Source organism: Phyllostomus discolor, chromosome 3 (genome assembly GCF_004126475.2).
Source record: "Phyllostomus discolor isolate MPI-MPIP mPhyDis1 chromosome 3, mPhyDis1.pri.v3, whole genome shotgun sequence".
NCBI classification, from domain to species: domain Eukaryota; kingdom Metazoa; phylum Chordata; class Mammalia; order Chiroptera; family Phyllostomidae; genus Phyllostomus; species Phyllostomus discolor.
Window position 1 is genome coordinate 34,681,583 of NC_040905.2, and position 15,661 is coordinate 34,697,243.

General features: G+C 51.7%; 1 protein-coding gene across 1 annotated transcript in view; it reads right to left on the bottom strand.

Annotated features, from left to right (window-relative positions):
• PLEKHG4B (pleckstrin homology and RhoGEF domain containing G4B) overlaps nucleotides 1–15,661 on the bottom strand; it is an 84,299-nt gene that overhangs the window by 31,989 nt on the left and 36,649 nt on the right. Inside the window, 4 exon segments of the mRNA XM_036020308.1 lie at nucleotides 360–453; nucleotides 3,258–3,381; nucleotides 3,912–4,103; nucleotides 8,380–9,529. Coding sequence (XP_035876201.1) covers nucleotides 360–453; nucleotides 3,258–3,381; nucleotides 3,912–4,103; nucleotides 8,380–9,529 — 1,560 coding nt within the window.

The window sequence follows — 15,661 nt, forward strand, 5'->3', positions numbered from 1 at the left end:
GCCGAGGCCTCTCAGAAGTCCTGGCACCCAGGGTCCAGGGTCCCTGTCCTCACAGTGAGCAGCGGCTGCCCCTCCAGGCCTCCATCCCTGCCTGGTGGGGTGACGTGCATACCTCCGCACCTGATTCCGTCAGATGTTTGATACGGGCATGCGAGGTGGGGAAGAGGTCATTACCACTCCTGCCAAGACAGAGCATGGCACCAGAACGCCTGCACAGGCGGATCCTGCTGGCTCTGCTGTTAAGGCCTGCAGTGACGACCAGGTGGTGGGCTGGACGCTTTTCCCAACAGGGTTCTGTGCTCACGGCCCACACAGCCCTGAGATGCTCAAACATGAGTTCAGGAGTGACCCCGACTCACCTGCAGAGCTGCCAGGGCCTGGGAGAGGGCAGGAGCAGCTGGACTCCTGCGTGCGTCCACCAGTATGACCAGCCCCAGGTCCCGCACCTCCTTCCTGGAGAGAGAAAGACAGATGGTGTTAACCACTGCAGGTTAAATCTCTTCCAGGATGAGTTTCTCCATCTCTCAATGAGACCTCCTCACCCAGACCCTCCTGTGTCTAGAACTGAGGAGTCCTGACTTTACAAACATCAACCTTCTTAGGAGTCACGCTGCTTGTCAGGCGGAAGCAAGCAATCAGGTCTCATTGTGATGGACCAGTCATGTCCGGTGGCGTCTCCAGGCAAGGGGAGCTGCCAAGGCCTCAGGGCTGTGTTCCTGCCACCACTGTGGCCTCTCCGTCTGCTGCACACTGAGGTCAGTGTGGTCTTCTGGCTGAGGGGCACCTGCTCCCTTCACACTGTCTCTGTCCTCACTTTCCTGCCTCTGTCAGTGCCACCCCCTGACCAGAAAGTGACCAACTGTCCAGGGGCTGCGTGTGCTCTTCCTTCTACATGGATAGCCCTCTCTTCCCGTCTGCACTCACCCTCCCACGTCAGGAGCCCCCTTCCCTGGCTGGGAATGCAGCTCCTTCCCAGCACTGTGGACTCGCCTATGCTGGGAGCTGCGGTACATGGGGTTCCCATGTGTGTCTCCTTGAGGGCAGGAACCACATCCTCTTCTCTTTTGCATTCCCAGAGAAGTGTGGGATGGATGCACGGGTTTTTGGATTCCTTCATTGCACAGGTTGGATGAATAACAACTGACATCCTTTCCAGTTTTAAGATTTTGTGTATGTTTTGAGTTTGATGGTAGCGCATTGACAAGGTGCACCCACAGAACACGTGGCTCCTTGTAGCGCACTTGCAGCAACCACTAACAAGACACTGCTAGGTGCTCTTCCTAACAATGCTGACATCTCAGGTACCTCATTCAGAGAGCAGAAGGCACGTGTCACATCCCATGATGGTGCGTGGATTTTAGCTTTTCAAAGTGCAGTTCTCTACCAGGATGCTAGTGAAATCACAATGCTTGCAGGGAGAAAACCAGCCAAAGCCTGGGGCCCGAGGACGGCTTTGTCCCAAGTGCTTTAGAAACGTTCCTCAACAGAGGCTTTCTCCTAGAGCCCCTGAGCTGGCAGAGATGCCTTCCTTGGTGAGCAGTGCTGGGCTGTCTGAAGTTGCTGTGGCCAGGCAGGAAAAGCAGGGGGCTGAATTTCCAGGTTCAAGCGCTGGCTCTGCTGACCCCCTAAGTACCCTCAACCTTGACTCGCAGGCATTCCTTACAAAATGAAGAACACAGCACCGCTCGCCAGCTGCTCGGGGCTGAGGATGCCAAGGGCAAACACCCCAAAAGTGTACAGCCCCCCACTCCAGCCGCCATTAAAGAAGCCTTTGTTAATAGACGAGGTCCTTTACCTGAGGCTTACGAGGCATAAACTAATGCGAGAGTGAAATGATTCTTTTTCAGGATAGTTTCAATATATGGAAACCTGTGCCGAAGGACAAATTTGAAGTCCCAGCCTTCCCCAAAGGCAGCGACACCAGTGCCCTGCAGATAACTGGGGAATCCGTTCTGCAAAAAGGAGTGGTAGGGAGAGTACTTTAACTCTTGTCTTCTGCCTGGGTGTTCCCACACTGATCCTACCTATGCTGTTTCAGAAGAAATTAAATTAGAACGTTGATATACCACGAAGAACATGAGGCCACATGTGGTGATGTAGCATGTGACCATGTGCCACATACCATGGGCTCACACGAGCTCACATGTGTATCACATGGCAGCATGTTTTCACATGAGATCACATCACACGATGCGTGCTATGTAACTGCGATGCTGTGATGTGACGTGGTGGAAGATGATGGATGCTCTGGATTTCAGCGCAGGCACCTGAGGGAGTTACTTCTAACCCTCCCACATGCCTCGGAGAGAGCTGTCACCTCCCTGTTTTATGCTGAGGTGCACCGAGTGCCCAGCCGGTAAACTCGCAGCCAGCATTTGGAGACAGGCCATGTGTCCTTATTATGACTGAGCTCATCCTCCTTTGGGGGGGTGCTTCTGCCAACATCATTCGGGGGATCTTGGTCTGGAAGCCGCAGGACGATCCAAAGCATGTCTGCATCCGATGAGACCAAGGGGACCTAAAAAACACGCTTTAACCATCCTGGACTCCAGCTCTTCTGTCTCTGTCCTCGGTCCACGGAGAGACCCACACCCACAGCCCAAGGAAGGTCCCAGGCAGACCTGCTCCATACCCATATCCTTACACAGGATCCAGGAGACCTGCTCTTCTGAGAACTCTGTCAGGAGGATGAGTCTCTCTTGAGGAGCCGGCACACTCTTGTTCCGGCACATGGCACTGCCCGGCTGAACGGAAGGCCCCATTTTCACCAGTCGGTCTTGCCTGCTTCCTAGTACCAGATTCTACTCATTTGAATGACTTCTTCACAGGTTTATTCTAAACGTTACCTTTATATCAGTTCGTATCTTTATCTGAGACCAGTTCAAATATGTTTTAGAAAGAGGTGGAGTGTAAACCAGTAAACAAAGAATGCTGAGAGCAAGTACCGAACAACGCAGAGCAACGCTGAGCTCAGGGCTCACGTGTGTGGCAGAGCCTCGGCTCAGCGGGGAGAGGGCAGGGCGAGCAGAGGCAGCGCGGTGTGCCGGAGAGGAGGAGTGGGAGATGGGGCAGAGGGCAGAGAGGAGCCAGGCAGCAGGAGTCCGAGGGGCAGACAGGGGTGTGTTGCCCATGTCACGAGAATCCCCGAAGCTACAAATGAAAACTCTCACAGGAGGACACGTGTTCACGGAGGACACGTGTTCACAGGAGTTTATCCCCAAAGGGGTCTGAAAGGTAGAAACCTGACTCAGTCCCACCTGGGGATGCCATGGAGGTACTTCAGCAGGCGGGTCAGCTGGGTGCTGGACGTGTGTTGGCTGGACCAGAGTGGGCTCCTCGTGCAGACCTGCACGACTGCTCTCCCCTGGCGGTCTCGGGTCCCTGCAGAGATGGAAGGCATTGAGAAAGGGGGAAGCCCCAGTGGGGGCACGTGTCTTCAAGCCTGAGAAATTGTGAGCTAGGGTCTGCAAACTGTTATTGGCGTAGATATGAGATCTGAGAGTAGAGGCGAGCCTGGCACTCACCTGGGCAGGTGAAGGCCATGCTGGCCTGAGAGTGATGGCCACTGTTATCATCTGAGTGTTTGTGTCCCCCAAATTCACATGTTCAGATCCTAATGCCTGATCTGATGGTGTTAGGAAGTGGGGCCTTGGACGGTGCTTAGGTGATGATGCTGGAACCCTCATGGATGGGACTAGTGCCCTTATAAGAAACTCTGCAAGGCTCCATGACCCCTTCTACCAGGTGAGGACACAGTGGAAGTGCCGACTGTGGATCAGGAAGAGGCCCCGCCCTGGAGCCTGATGATGCTGGCCGCCTGATCACTGTATGAAATAAGTTCATTTTTATAAGCTGCCCTGTCTGTGGCATTTGTTACGGCAGCCTGAAGAGAGTGGGACAGCCAGGCTCACCTGGGAGGCTGACGGCCCCCGACTGCAGCAGCTCTGAGTCGATCTCCAGCACCTGCCTGGGCACCTGGTTGGGCAGGTCTCCTGTGCTGGGGGGCTGCCCTTCACCCTCAGAGCACAGCAGCTCAGCACGCATGGCTGGGAACTTGCTGGGGCTGGGTCCTTGGGAGCGGCGGCCATCTGCGTCGACACTGGCTGGACAACAGAAAGAGACCTGGTCAAAGACGAAGTATTGCTCCGGCCTGAGGGCAGCTGCTCGGCTCGCTACGGGCACAAGGATAAAGTTGCGAGTGGAAACAGTGGGTTTCCGTGAGAACCTGTCCCATTCCTGGTGGGAATGCAAGTGCGCCACACCTTCCGGGACAGGCGTGTTCGTTCCTGAGAAGGGGGTCACAAACAGACACGGAGAGTTAAATATTTCAGTCTGCCAGGAGTGCTCACTCCCTGAAGACCTCGGGGAGAAGCTTTTCATACTGAATGCTGTCATCCTGATTTACTCTGTAGTACGGATTTCCAAAGAGCGTGGTAAAACTATGTCCCCAGGGGGTGAGAGCACCCCAGGGCAGGTGTCATCCTCATGAGAGAGGGAGGGTCTCGCCCTCCTGCATCCTCACAGACGGGGTCCCACACTTGTGCATCACCATGGAGGGGATGACAGTGGTCCTGGTCCCTCTTGGCACCCCAGTCAGCGCTGTACCCACACAGCACTCCACAGGACAGCCACGTCACAGACAGAGCGAGCAGACCCAAAACCCTGTCCTGCAATTGCCCAGGGCATGTGTCGCCCTCCTGGGTGGAGGGACAGGCTCGGTCAGAGATGGCAAGCGGGTGCTGGAACCAGAGCCCTGAGGGGCACCGTGAAGCAGCCCAGGCTTAACCTTCCCGTCCCTAAGCCTCGTCTCAGAGGCTTCTGAGACGAGGCTTAGGGACTAACTTCTCTCAGAGCGAACACTGTGTAACTAACTGTGCACAGCATCCTTATCAGAGCTGGGCCCGAGGAGTCCACAGCAGGCTTTCCCATATTTTAAAAAAGGCTTTATTGAGGTATGTTTTACACATCATAAAATTCACCCACGTCATGGGTGTACAATTCAGAGGTGCTTAGCAGCTTTACCAAGTGGTGCAACCATCACCACAAATCAGCTTTAGAACATTTTCATCCCTTGAAAATGACCCGCCCTGCCCATCGACAGCAGATGTCCTCTCCCACCCCAGCCCCGGGCCACCGCCTGACTACCTCCCGTCTGCAAATTCACCTGCTCTGGACCTATCGTACAGACGGAACCAAACACAGCTGTGGTCTCTAGTCCGGCTTCTCTCACTCAGCAGAACTGTTTCTGAGGTTCACCTGTGACGTTGCCCGTGCCACAGCCCCACTCTTTTCCGTGGTGGGTCTCATTCCACAGACCGATGGACGGCATTTTGCCTATCCCTCCACTAGCCGGGGACTCCATTCGCACAGTATCCTCGAGAGTGAAGTTTTTTCATGTACGTCCACACATTTTCTAGGACACGTCACCACCGGCCAAAGGGAAAACCCGTTCCGCAGTAAACCCCAAGATTCCTCTCGCAGACAGGGTTCGGACCTCACATTCACGGAGGGCTTTTCTCATCAGACATAGTTGAGTAGGCCACTCACGTAGGCTTTTCCTGAATTCAGCCTGCACCCTGAGACAGTGAGAGGAGTCGTCTTAGGTAGGGGCTATAACGTCAAAATGGCCAGGAATAAAAGCAGTAGCCATCGGTGGCTAATGAGAAACAGCTGCTCAGTTACTACTGGCTGAATGAATAGTGAATGATCTGAGTGTGATATTCTGAAATGCTAAATTCTGAAATGCTACGTTTATAGTTTTGAAATTATGTTAATTTGATGTTTAAAGAGGAGACAAAGCCAAGTCTCAGGAGATGGAGGAGGCCAGAAGAGGAAGAGCAAGTGGGAGCAGAGGAGGAGCAAGCTGGAACAGAGGAGGAGAAAGCTGGAACAGGGAAGGAGAAAGCTAAAACAGAGAAGGAGCAAGCTGGAACAGAGGAACAAACAATCTGGAACAGAGGAGGAGCAAGCTGGAACAGAGGAGGAGAAAGCTGGAACAGAGGAGGAGCAAGCTGGAACAGAGGAAGAGAAAGCTGGAATAGAGGAACAGAAAGCTGGAACAGAGGAGGAGAAAGCTGGAACAGAGAAGGAGCAAGCTGGAACAGAGGAACAGAAAGCTGGAACAGAGGAGGAGCAAGCTGGAACTGCAGGCACAAGCTGCGCCTAGAACTACAGAAGAGTGAATGTGCTTTCACTTGTTTAACATAGTGTCAGCAGGGGGTTCCAGATGAGGCATTTCCCTGTGTTAATGAACATAAGGAGTCTGGGACCACACCGCTGGACCTGACTCCAACGAAAGCAGGGTGTGAAGGGCAAAGCATGTATCAACAATCCACTGTCACTGGTTGGGTAATCAATGTCCTGGTCCTCTGGCCAGACCTTTGGTAACACTGCCTACCTCCTCACGGGCGGAAGTAGCCTCTACTTATTCAGTGTCTTCCTTCTTTCCTGGCTGTTAGACACCCCACACAGGTGGGTTCTGCTTCATCAGCGAGGAGGGAGAGGAGGTGGCATAGGAAGGGAAGGGGCGCTGTCCCAGGCAGTGAGCTCCAGCTTCAGGTCCCCCTGCCAGCCCCCAGCGTTATCTCAGGTGCAGTCTCCAGACACTGAGTAGACAAAGCCCACTGGGCCCGAGAGAGATGATTACTTGAGAATACAACATTTCTGATGCCGAGACCTTGAATCTTCTTAGCTGTGCTACTCTACACACAGGAGTCAACCGGCCCTGTTTCCAGCGGGCAGTGCTGGTTTGTTTAAACTAAACCTACCACCTGCATGACTGTCAGACACCATCTGGTTATTGTCAAACGTCTGAGACCCTGTGCCACAGCACTGTCAGTGACACGGTGCCAGAACGTCCACGAAAGCATGCGCACAGCCAGCACCCCTCCCTGGGGAGAAATGTACTTGATTGTGTTGGACACGCACATGGGGCTGAAGACATAAGCGCTGTCTCCTACCTGCAGATTTGCTGCAGACATGAGTTTTCAAAGCGTCACCCAGTGTGTGTGTGGGATTGTGTGTTCCCTGCCCAACACAAATGGGAAAGGAAATGGACAATAAAAGACAGTTTAGGACCTGGAAGCAATGGTCAGGGTGTTATTGCTTTACTTTAACTTTAATTGAATTGCAGAGTGGTGATAGAATGTTTTGTAAGTGTCAACCCTAAGTAAATAATGACACTACACAACTCTTTGCAGTACGTCCAGTGTGTGCACCATGCTACCCAAAGCTTCTCAGCATTTCAGGCAGGAGCACCCGGCCTAACTTCCGGATAGGCCCTGCACAGGTGTGGCGGACAGGCCCACCCGGAGGAGAGGCCTCCAGGAGCCCTCAGATGCAAACAAGACTGGACAAGACTGGAGCCTCCCCACCGGCCAGGGTGGTCCGGGGGCGCCCAGGGGGGGTGGGGATGGGGGTGGGGGCAGGTGAGGAGACAGGAGAGGAGCCTCACTCCCACTGCTGCATCTGCTGTGCAGGGCTGCTGGCACTTGCTGAACCCGCTCTCTAAGGCCCACGACGCATTCACACTTCATGCTTCTTTCTAAAGTCATTGTTTTTGTTCTCCACAGAACATTTCTTTATACAAGAAAAGGGGAAATAGCTGAAATTTTTGACTTAAGAAATATGTTATCATACTTTCCTTATCTTTATGCACCACACACAGTCTGCTAGGTAATCCTTTTCCCTCCAGAGCCTGTGGAGAAGTGCTCCAGGAGTGGATGCTCAGAAACTTACTGAGGGTGTGTAACTAAGGGGCATAAAGTCACTGACCTGGTGTCATTGCAAATGAACATTAAACTGAATTTATCTATATGAACAATGATTAATACCATGTCGGGGTGCGTGGTGTGCACACCACAAAAGGGTGTGTCTACTCCCAGAACATGTTAACGTGACCTTACATGGAGAAGGGTCTTCGCAGATGTGGATTCATGAAGTTTAGGGCAGGCCCTACACCCAGAGACAGGTGTCCTCAGAAGAGAAAGGGCAGGGTGGTTTCGGGCATGGAGAGACAGACAGGGAGAAGGCCAGGAGTGCCACAGGCCTGGGCGTGCCCGGAGCCCCCAGCAGCTGGAGGGGCTGGACGGACCCTCACTCAGAGCCTGTGGCATTGTGAGGTCAGGCTCTGGCCTCCAGACTGTGAAAGGATGGGTTTCTATTGTTCTAAGCCACTGTGTCTGCAGTACTTTGTGCAGCAGCCACAGGAAAGGAATGCATGTGAACATTATTTTCAACAGTCAAGATGGATATGGAGACAGGCTTCTACTCAACCAAGTGATCAGACTAAATGGGACAGGGTGGGCGGGGGAGCAGAGGAAGCTCAGGGAGAGAGGGGACAGTGGGGGAAGAAGCGGGTAGGGGAGAGGAGACATTTACCTTTCTCTTTGGTGCAGACAGAAGGCTGGCTGGAGCCCAAGTTTCTGGTCCCCACGGCTTGTCCTCCTAAGACACCTCCGGGTCCAGCATTGGCTGAGTGAGGGGAGGCCTGTAGGATGTCACCTTGGACACCCTTGAGAGACCTGTCCAAGGACCTGGACCTCCTGGTAAGGGTCCTCCCAGCAGTTCCCGGACAGCTCTCTTGACCCCCAATGCCCTGGAAGTCTCCCTGGGGGCCAGGGGTTTCTTTCTGGGTGGGGCTGGCTGCCGCCCCGGCCCTCTTGCTCTGGGTGCTGGAGGCCTCATCCATGAGGGACTCCTCAGAGCTAGAGCCCAGGGGCATAGGGTTCCGAAGGGCCTCCATGTAGGACTTCCTGAACCAGCGTCTGGTCTCCATGCCAGCGGGGACCTCAGGTGGCTGCTCTCTTGGGCTATCTGAATCCTCGGGAGAGGTAAGGGCCTGGGGGCCATCCTCCTTGTCCACAGGGTCCAGCCCCCCTCCCGATCCTTTGGGACATTCCAGGGGCTCCCATGGGCCGTCGCCAGAGCTCCGGGGCAGGGTCGTGGGGCTTTCGCACTTGGCTCTTCTCAGGTAAGGAATGTGGCTGGGCTGGTCACTGCCAGGATGCTCGGCACAGTGAGGCAGGGTCGGAGTGTCTCCGGAAGAGGTGCTCCCTGGCAGACCAGGGCTGGCCATGGCTGGTGCTGGGGCCTGGGCCTCCAAGGTGCTGCTGGGAGGCTGCTCGGGCCCAGGGGCGGAGCAGCTGGGCAGTACTCTTCCGCTGGCAGGTAAAAACACGGGGACTGTGACGTTACTCCACGGGGTGCGGTAGACAGTGGAGCCTGAGGTCAGCAAGCAGTTTTTCAAGAGGACGCTGTTGCGTTCCCTGTTCACCTGGTCCAGGAACTCTCCTGTGAAGACAGAGCCGTACATGGCCTCAGGCACAGTGACTTCCTCGGAGCCTCGCCCCAGCTGAGAGAGGCATTTTAAGACCAGTCTGGCCGACCGCTTCCCCACCGACGTGACCTGCAGGTAGAAGTCCCCAGGCCTGAGCCTGACTCCGCGGAGGGACGCCAACTGCACCACCACCTTCCCGTGGATGCACAGTGGCCAGCCTTCGTGGAAGAAGATGAGGCCTGTGTACCTGGCCTGGGACAAGAAAGGGAGGGAGATTAGCAGCAGGCATGGACCAGTCAGGACCCCCAGTCTCCACCCAGTAGGGAGAGTGAGAGAGGAGACCACTCTCTGCATCTCAGAACAACAAACAAATTAGGGCTGGAAATGCGTTTCTTTTTGATTCAGTGTAGTCAAAACTGCACTTTTACAGCTCCTCCTGGGAGGCTGGGGGAGGGTAGGCAACGGGACAGGAAGGGAGGAAGCCACCCCAGGAGCAGTCTCACGCAGCCAGACCCAAGGGGATTCTGCAGGGAGTGACTCCTAGGGATTGTCCCCACCCGGGGTTCCACACTCTAGCCTCCCCAGCCCCCGCCCTCGGTCTAATCTCCAGGGGCTTCCGGAGGGCCCGCGGGCATGCCCCTCAAAGAGCACAGCTTCTGGAATCACAGGGTCGGGGCACAGGGAGAAAATGTGGGATCTGGGCAGGACTCCAAGCACACTGGCTGCAAACTCCCACCTAATGCAACCGGCGGTTTCTACTTATTGAGTCAGTGGTGGTTACAGCCAAGCTGTAGGTTCCTGGGAGAGTTAGAGTTCTCCAGCACTCTGAAAAGAACTTGCTGCAGACACGGTTTCAGCTCCAGGGTGGGTGAGACACAGTCAAACAGGGGCCGAGTCCTCACCAGGCATGACAGTGTCCGCCGGCCAGGGAATGAGGGGTGGGACGCTGGCATGTCAGAAGCTGCAGCTACACGCTCTAACTTGAAATCACATCCTACAGGACAGGCTGAGTTCCGACATTTTTTGGTCTGCAACTCACACTTCCCCATCCCAGCACAGACTTACTGCACACACATTATTACAATAACCGAGAATATAAAAAGAAAAAAAATCTCCACCCAATATACCTTAGCAGATTTTAAACTTTTCTTTGTCCTTACCCACATGGGAAATAACTTGTCTGAACTGTAATGCAGATATAACTTGGCATTCTTGGCAGCCTCCAAAAACATTTCTCCACATCACTCTCAGTTACCGCCATGGCGGTGACAACTTAACTGTCCCCTGTGTTGTAGATCTGCAGTGCTTCGACTCTACTGTCAACAGTGAATACCAGGGACATTTTCATGATACGGTTCCTCTTCCCTTTAAATGATCATTTTAGCACACATTTCTGGGATTAGTAGTACAGGATCAAAGGTTTGGAACATCCTTTACAATTCTTGGCACTGCAACCCATTTGCTGTGAAAGGAGATTGCAGTCAGCGCCGTCACTGGGACAGGTGTGCCAGGGTTCAGGAGCGCCGGGCTTTGCGCTGACACATCATTTTCTAAACTGGTGTATACAGTGTGGAATATTGCTGTTTTAATTCACATTTATGTGATAATGAAGTCAACCTTTCTTGATGTTTGTTTTCTGTAAATTTTCTGTATGTATTTTTTTGTTCCGACTGTCTTGTTTTTTTTTTGCCTTATGAGTTGCCAGGGATTTTAAAAAAAATTTAACAGTTTTCTGCACAAACCACTAGCCAATGTTTCTGTAATGTATCTACTGTGACATGTATCCAGTTCACTTGCTTTATAGTTTGGTTATATTCTTTTCCTCTCTACAGAAGTTTCAATTTTATGTAAGATACATTCCTTGAGTTTTTTGGTGACATCTTTCACTATCTTAAAACTCAGAACTTGGTATCTTATCAGAGGTTGTCTTTCACATTTCTTTTATTTAGTTTTCCTAAGAGTTGAGGTTTAAAAATATTTCATACGAGATCTGTCCAGAGGGTATCCAGCCCATGTAATATAAAAAATAGAGATGTTTACTGAAGAAGATACAAGATACAAGAAACATTGTACATAGGACAATGATGCCTCAGTCCCCTTCAAAGTAGGTACCTTGGGACCTCACACAGTTCTTCCAGTCACCATCAGCTGCCCCATCGTATTTTCCTGAATCTCACTGAAGGTCTGAAGTCTCTTCCCTTTCAGAGGTGGTTTTAGTTTTGGGAAAAGCCAGAATTCAGAGTGCCAAATCTGGGCTGTAGGGTAGCTGAGTCACCTGGGTGATTTGATGTCTCGAAAAAAAACAAACAAACTGCACAAGATGTGATGCACCAGTAGGAGCATTGTGGTGATGAAGCTGCCAATCACCAGTGGCCCATAGCTGTGGCCTTATGAATCATCTGATTAGGTTCTGTGGAGAAATGTTCAAGCTTAATGCAAAATTTGTTGCACATTCATTGCTCTAGTCGCTCATTTTTAATGCAGCAGCCACACAGTACACATGCTCACTCAACAGCACTTACTGCCCCTACTGACTAGTACACAGATAAGTTGTCATTATTCATGCATGCACATTCCAGTCCACTCTCCTTGGCTGCCCAGTTATATCAATGCCACACAAACCGTTTTCATTATATTTAAAATGGCTGAACTTCTTTCAGACAGACCTTGTATACTTGGAGTTTACTTTGAAAATTGTACTTCGATATACAGATGTGTTCTTAAGAGTGAAGGTCTCATTGGCTACGTCCCTGCTGACATGAGCTCCCTGTGCATGCGCATGTTACAGGAAGGAGGAGCGGATGGTCTGGACAAGGAGCTGAGGTGGACGGCCTTTGAGGAGGGCAGCATAGTGTGGCCTCTGGTGCAGATGCAGCTAGTATTTACTGGACACCTGCTAGGTGCCTTCACACCTGTGGCCATGTTTAACTAAAAATTAAGACTTTGAGCCCTGGCTGGTGTGGCTCAGTAGATTAAGTGTCAGACTAAGAAGCAAAGCTTCACCAGCTTGATTCCCAATCAGGGCACCTGCCTGGGTTGTGGGCCAGGTCCCCAAGTGGGGGACACGCGAGAAGCAAGCATACATTAATGTTTCTCTCCCTCTCGTTGTCTCTCCCTTCCCCTCTCTCTAAAAATAAATAAACAAAATCTTTAAAAAAATAAAAATAATAAAATAATAAAAATTAAGACTTTGAGATTAAAGAATAAAATAATCCCAACACCAATGCCCAGGTCAGCATTGTGGACATTTTGCCTTATGGACATTTATGGGTTTCACCACATTACTTTCTCTGTGCATTTGCAACAATTGCGATGACATCACAAGTTCCCCGAGCACCTTGATTTCTCATGTAACAGGATTTCATCAGCACGTCCTGACTGCTAGAAACTCTTCCCACAGATCACTTCACTGCCGGGTCCCGGCGTCCCCCGAGCTTGTCTCTGACACATGAAAATACCATGCACTTCTCTGGGTCTGGAGCCCAACCGGGATTCCAGATGCTCCTGTGGAATCGGAGGCCTTCAGCAGGTCAAACAGTATGGTTATTCCTGGGCCCTTGGGATGAGCCAGTGCCTGCGTGTGTGGGTGGCCGCAGATGTGGGCCGCGTCTCTGCTGAGTAGTCAGCGACCTCCGTACACGGGACATGACGTTTCGGGACACTGCCCTGCCCTGCCCCACAGTCGGCAACGGTGAGACTTCCAGCCTGGCAGCCGCCAGGAACTCGACAGCCACCAGGGAGAGAAGTTCAACTTGAGCTGCAGCCTAAAGATGTGCAACTGCGGTCAGTGGTTTGAGCCTTAGGAACGACCTTCATGACAGAAAGTTCCAGAATCAGAGAGTCCAAGGACAAATGAGGCAATCCCTTTCTGGAGGGCCCAAGCAAGGTCAGGGTGGAGGCTGTGGGTAGACTTTCCCTTGGTGACCTGTGACCGTGCAGCCTTCACAACCCAGTCCCGCTGATTCCTCTCCTGGCATGAAGACAGCTTGACTCCACGCCCTGGGTTTGCTCCCACCACCCAGTGGGCCACAGGTAGGAAGCTCCAAGGCAGGGGCGGAGAAAGCTGGCCCCCAGCAGCAGGTGCTATGCTGCCCCGCCAAGGGAAGAGCCAGTCATACCTGTGATTCGGTGTTCGGCCCTCTGGCCACATCGCATGGTCTATCAGTCTCCATTCCAATGAGAACCTCCCACCCGACACACAGTTCCCAAGCCCTGTCTCTCCCACCCCGCCCCCCACTCAGAAAGGCACGTGACACAGATCACCTGGTCTGAGCCACTTCTGTTAGGTCTTGTGAGAGACGCAGGTATTTTCCCATCTTTGTGAGAAACTTGTTTATAACTGCTTAAAGTTTTTAAAAATTAAATATTAAGAGATACAAAAGAACGTTTCTATGTATAAGATCTAAAATATCAAGATACAGACGTTTAAGGAAAAGAACATCCCCATCATCTCCTGCACGCTCGTGTCCTCTCAGAGGACAAAACTTTCCTAAATTTTGTTACTAGTCTCTTCCTTTTCTCGGTATTTACCACATGTTTGAATCCCTAGACAGTAAATCCTTTACTTTTGCATGTATCTGAACTTTACAGAAACAGAGTCATATAGTCTGTATTCTTCTGACTTGTTTTTCAATCAACACAGAAATTTATCAATACCATTAGAGCTGTAGTTGACTCTCTTTGCAAAGGAGTGTTTGCTATGTAGTAATTTGATCTACTACTATTACTAGCATAACAAACTACCCCCAAATTTAATGGCTTACAAAAATGACTTTATTTTGCTCACAACTTTGTGAGTCAGGAATCAGAGAAGGACTTGGCTAAGGGGTTCGTTTTGGACCCAGGGTGTGAGCTGGAGGACCCACTGCAAGATGGCTACCTCACCCCCACATCTGCACCATGGGACTCCGAGGTCTTTCTCTGTCTCTCTCCTTTCATCTCTGTCCCTCCTCCAAAGGGCATCTGATTCTCCAGAGTCTCCTCCATGACATGGGCTTCCTCACAGCACAGCCCAGGGCTCAGGGTAGTCAGGCTTCCCCACAGTGACTGTTCTAGAAGCCAGCATTGCAAACCCCCACCTCCATGACCTTTCTCAGAAACCTTGGGAAAACTTCTGCTACATTTTACTGGTCCAAAGAGTCACCACGGACAGTCTGGACTCAAAAGGATAAGAGAGAGAATGCCGTGACATGCAGGGAGGGAGGCCATGGTGAGCACCTGGGAGAACTGTGGGTGGGCATTTGAGCTGCTTCTAACTGTCTGTCCTGTACACTTCAGCGGCTACAGACACAGCTACAGTGAACAGTCTCGACCACAAATCCTGGTGCACAGATACAACAATGCTTCCTGGCGATAGCCCTAGAAGTGGAATTGGGTTTGGGTACATCAACTTTGCTGGTGCCAACCTGTTTTCTAAGGTGGTGGTGCAAAGCTACATTCTTCCCATTATGCATGTGTATAAGCCTGTCGATCATTCCACGCTCTCACTCACTTGGTATCAGACTTGAACATCTGTGTCAGCCTGGAGGCTGTGAAGTAGTATCTCATGTCTTTAGTTCACGTCTTTCACTCATTTTCCTTCAGGTTGGGTTTTTTTTTTTTATTATTTGTAGATTTCTCCATATGATCTAGAGATGGTCCTTTATTGGTTATATGTTGCAAATGTTCTATGTTGTTTTCACAGTTTTATAGTTTTGAGGTTTGCATTAGGACTCCGTCCACATGGAATGGATTTTTGTGTATAGTGTGAGGTAGGGTCCAGCTAAGTTTTTGCATGTGGATACCAAGTTGCCCAGTGCCATGTATGGGGACACATCCTCCTTCCACTCTTCTCCCATGTCCCAGAGGCGAGCGTGGGCACAACGGTCTGTAGGTTCTGGACAAATCTGGCCTGGCTCTGCCCAACTCCACCTTCTACTCTGAGATCATGAACCAAAGTCTGGTCGTGTCTGGTCTGGGCATGGGGACAACACCCTGGGTGCTCCTCCTGCTTGCTTAGGCACTGAGCCCTACCACGGATCTCCCCCTCTCCCTTCTGAACCTTTGGCCCCTCTCAGCTATAAGCCTGCGCAGCTCTCCTCCATAAAAGTGCACAGCCTCCCTGACCCCTGTCATGTCCCCTTGTGGTCACACTCGCTCTTCTTTCTGCTTTCTCTAGCCCTCCTTAGCTCACTGTGGTCCAACTTCAACCCTCCTCCCCCTGAGCCTATGCCCACCAGAGCTAGGGGTGCCTTTAGGCTATGTCCTTGTATTGGACTCAAGAACACGGCCTGTGGCAAATAGTGTGATTTCAGAAAATAATGCAAATTAATAACTGAAAGCAATGCAGAAACACAAACAGAAACTATCTTTCCATTTCAGATGGAAAAAAATAGCTGGGGCAGG